At 33.5% G+C, this 2,480-nt stretch overlaps 1 protein-coding gene across 7 annotated transcripts in view; it reads right to left on the bottom strand.

Annotated features, from left to right (window-relative positions):
* Window positions 1–2,480, bottom strand: part of LOC18047630 (BAG-associated GRAM protein 1) — a 14,191-nt gene that overhangs the window by 6,155 nt on the left and 5,556 nt on the right. For all 7 annotated transcript variants that reach the window (XR_002906466.1, XM_024188563.1, XM_006442720.2 and 4 more), the window contains 4 exons: window positions 2,070–2,193; window positions 1,838–1,954; window positions 1,653–1,682; window positions 1,430–1,529 (listed from right to left, as the gene is read on the bottom strand). Coding sequence is in view for 6 of the 7 variants with exons in the window: in XM_024188563.1 (XP_024044331.1) it covers window positions 1,430–1,529; window positions 1,653–1,682; window positions 1,838–1,954; window positions 2,070–2,193 (371 nt within the window). In the remaining variant the exon portion in view is untranslated. The remainder of the gene's footprint in view (window positions 1–1,429; window positions 1,530–1,652; window positions 1,683–1,837; window positions 1,955–2,069; window positions 2,194–2,480) is intronic.

Raw genomic sequence — 2,480 nt, 5'->3', positions numbered from 1 at the left:
CTTACATGCAATCAAGATTCTAACTGAGTGGGGCACTTTTTCAGAATCTTCATGCACTCAAGTCTACTAAGTGAATCCTATGACATGATTCATTACTATTTGCAAGCTGAAATAAAACATGTTAAAAATCAGGGCAAAGTTTGCAATTGAAATGACTCCCACAAAAGTAAAGCTTTGTCAACACATCTGATAAAGCACCTATAATCCACTCCAGTTTGAACAAGCACTTCAAAGTCAAAAGGGAAAGAACCATTAAAATGGAGAAGTTTCAATAAATATAACTCCAGATGTAGCATAAGACACTTTGAATTGACGATAAACAAGCTAAATATCTACATGTCATAAAAACAATATTTAACCATGAATCTGCAATAACAAATACCCTTACTCTGCTATGTAACACTATATTTTACCAACAATCTACAGTTTTTCTAACAAAATATCTTTCTCCCTTGCAAAATACAAAACCTGAATATATCAATTTCAAACTTGAGACCAACCGGTCCAATGGATCAAAGTATATAAAGTATATCCTTTATATACTTTGAAAATGAACTCTGTAAACCTCTAATGTGCCTGTATGGTAGGTAACACACTACAAGAATCATACAATTCTTAGAATAATTTCATTATAAGAATTGAATGAAAGAAATAAAGAAATGAACAGATAAAATGAAGATTATCTATCCATCGTTTAAATCACTCCTCGAATTTGACAAAGTTGAAAAGTGTCTAATTTATCCTCTATGTCTAATTTTCTCCTCTATCTTTGATATTCGGTAAACATTCTTACTGATGCTAGCATTTCCAAACTCTTTTTTTTTTATAAGAAACTGTATGTTATATTAATGATGAAGAATCATTACAAGGAGTGGACCAGCTGTGCGCTGAGGAAGCAGAAAAATGAAAAACCATTCTGTGCTATGCAAAATATGTCAAACATAGATGCTACACTAGCATCTCCAAACTCCTCACAGAAAGGAACAATAATCTCCCCACACTTTTGACTGCAATGGTGTTATTCCATCTTTTAGCGAAAACTACCAAACAGAAATTTGTCAAACATAGAGTTGATACACATCAATCACAGGATGAAGATACTTATTTGCTATGAATAACCAACCAAATTAAGGCATCATCCACCCAAAAAAAAAAAAAAAGCAATTCCAATACACAGAAGTGACATCATAAAAGTAGATCTATATTTCAGATTATAACACACATATACATCAACCAAATCAGCACTCAAAAGCTTGCGAATATTTTATCACTAGCATGCTGACTCAATTGAAAAAATGCTGAGAATCAAAAGTGCAAGCCCAAAGCATGATTCTCTTCCAGATACGGAAAATTTTGAAGGAAAACAAAGAAAGAAAAAATGTATATACAAACCTTTTAAGCATTGTCAAAAAAAGAAATTGCTACTCACCATCTGGACTTCCCAAAGGAGGTACACCATGCCCACCAGCACCCATCCGGAGAATAATTGTTATAGCAGGATTAACGAATGCATGCTCGCTCCTCCGTATCTACATAAAGAAACTTTGTATATAAGCACTTCATATCATTTATCACACCGTAGGCAGTAGGCACTGCATAAAAAATATTTTCTATTAGATATCTTCAAAAGAAAAAGTATTGAAAGAAATTACCTCATCAATATCTCCAATTGGTATAATCACCTGCCAAAAGCAAACAAAACGCCATTAAAACATGCAACTACCAATCAATTAGTAAGATTCTTCATGGGCATGCCGTAAATACTATCAGAATATTCTTAAGAGAAAAAAAACAGTTAAAAATAACTTAGCAAATGGTTAAAGAAATACCAACTAACCTTCATCTGCCTTGAAAAGGCATTAGAATGGAAGCATATGTGCCATGCAGAGACATACATACGGCCGTGATACAAGAATGACGTCTCAATTGCACAAGAGTAACTTAATTCCACAAGCTGTAAGCAGAATCACTAAATTAAGGATTCATTCATATCCATAATCCAAGGGTTTTAAATGCTAAAGCTGAGTAGGTAAATTATTCTACCAAGTCATGACTGCTGTGCAACTGACCTCATCTGGAAGGAGATTAAATATTGTTTGCAGAGGCCCTGGTTTTTGATGCACCACCGTTGGCCCTTGTTTATCCAAAGAAGCCCTTCTTCGAGCATTGGCTCCTGCATATCCATTCATTACCCTGCCAGTGGATAATACTCTGTCATACTTTTGAGAGCAATTACAATGATAACAACAGAAGTCCACCAAATTTTGCAGTGAATAGGTAATCAAGTCATTCTGTATCATACAGATTTAAAAGGGAAAACAATGTGACATAATCTTATTTATCGTGTATAAGAAGTTGATAAATAAATAAACAAATTTTAAGATAGGTCAATTAAAAGTTTGCTATCAGTACAGAATAATATTGAACAAAGTACAAACAAACAACATTTTCAACTATAAATACAGAAATATCTCTCCCTC

The sequence above is a fragment of the Citrus clementina genome, unplaced genomic scaffold (assembly GCF_000493195.1).
Source record: "Citrus clementina cultivar Clemenules unplaced genomic scaffold, Citrus_clementina_v1.0 scaffold_3, whole genome shotgun sequence".
NCBI classification, from domain to species: domain Eukaryota; kingdom Viridiplantae; phylum Streptophyta; class Magnoliopsida; order Sapindales; family Rutaceae; genus Citrus; species Citrus x clementina.
Note: the sequence above shows the minus strand (reverse complement) of the source record. Positions and strands in the feature narration are given on the sequence as shown.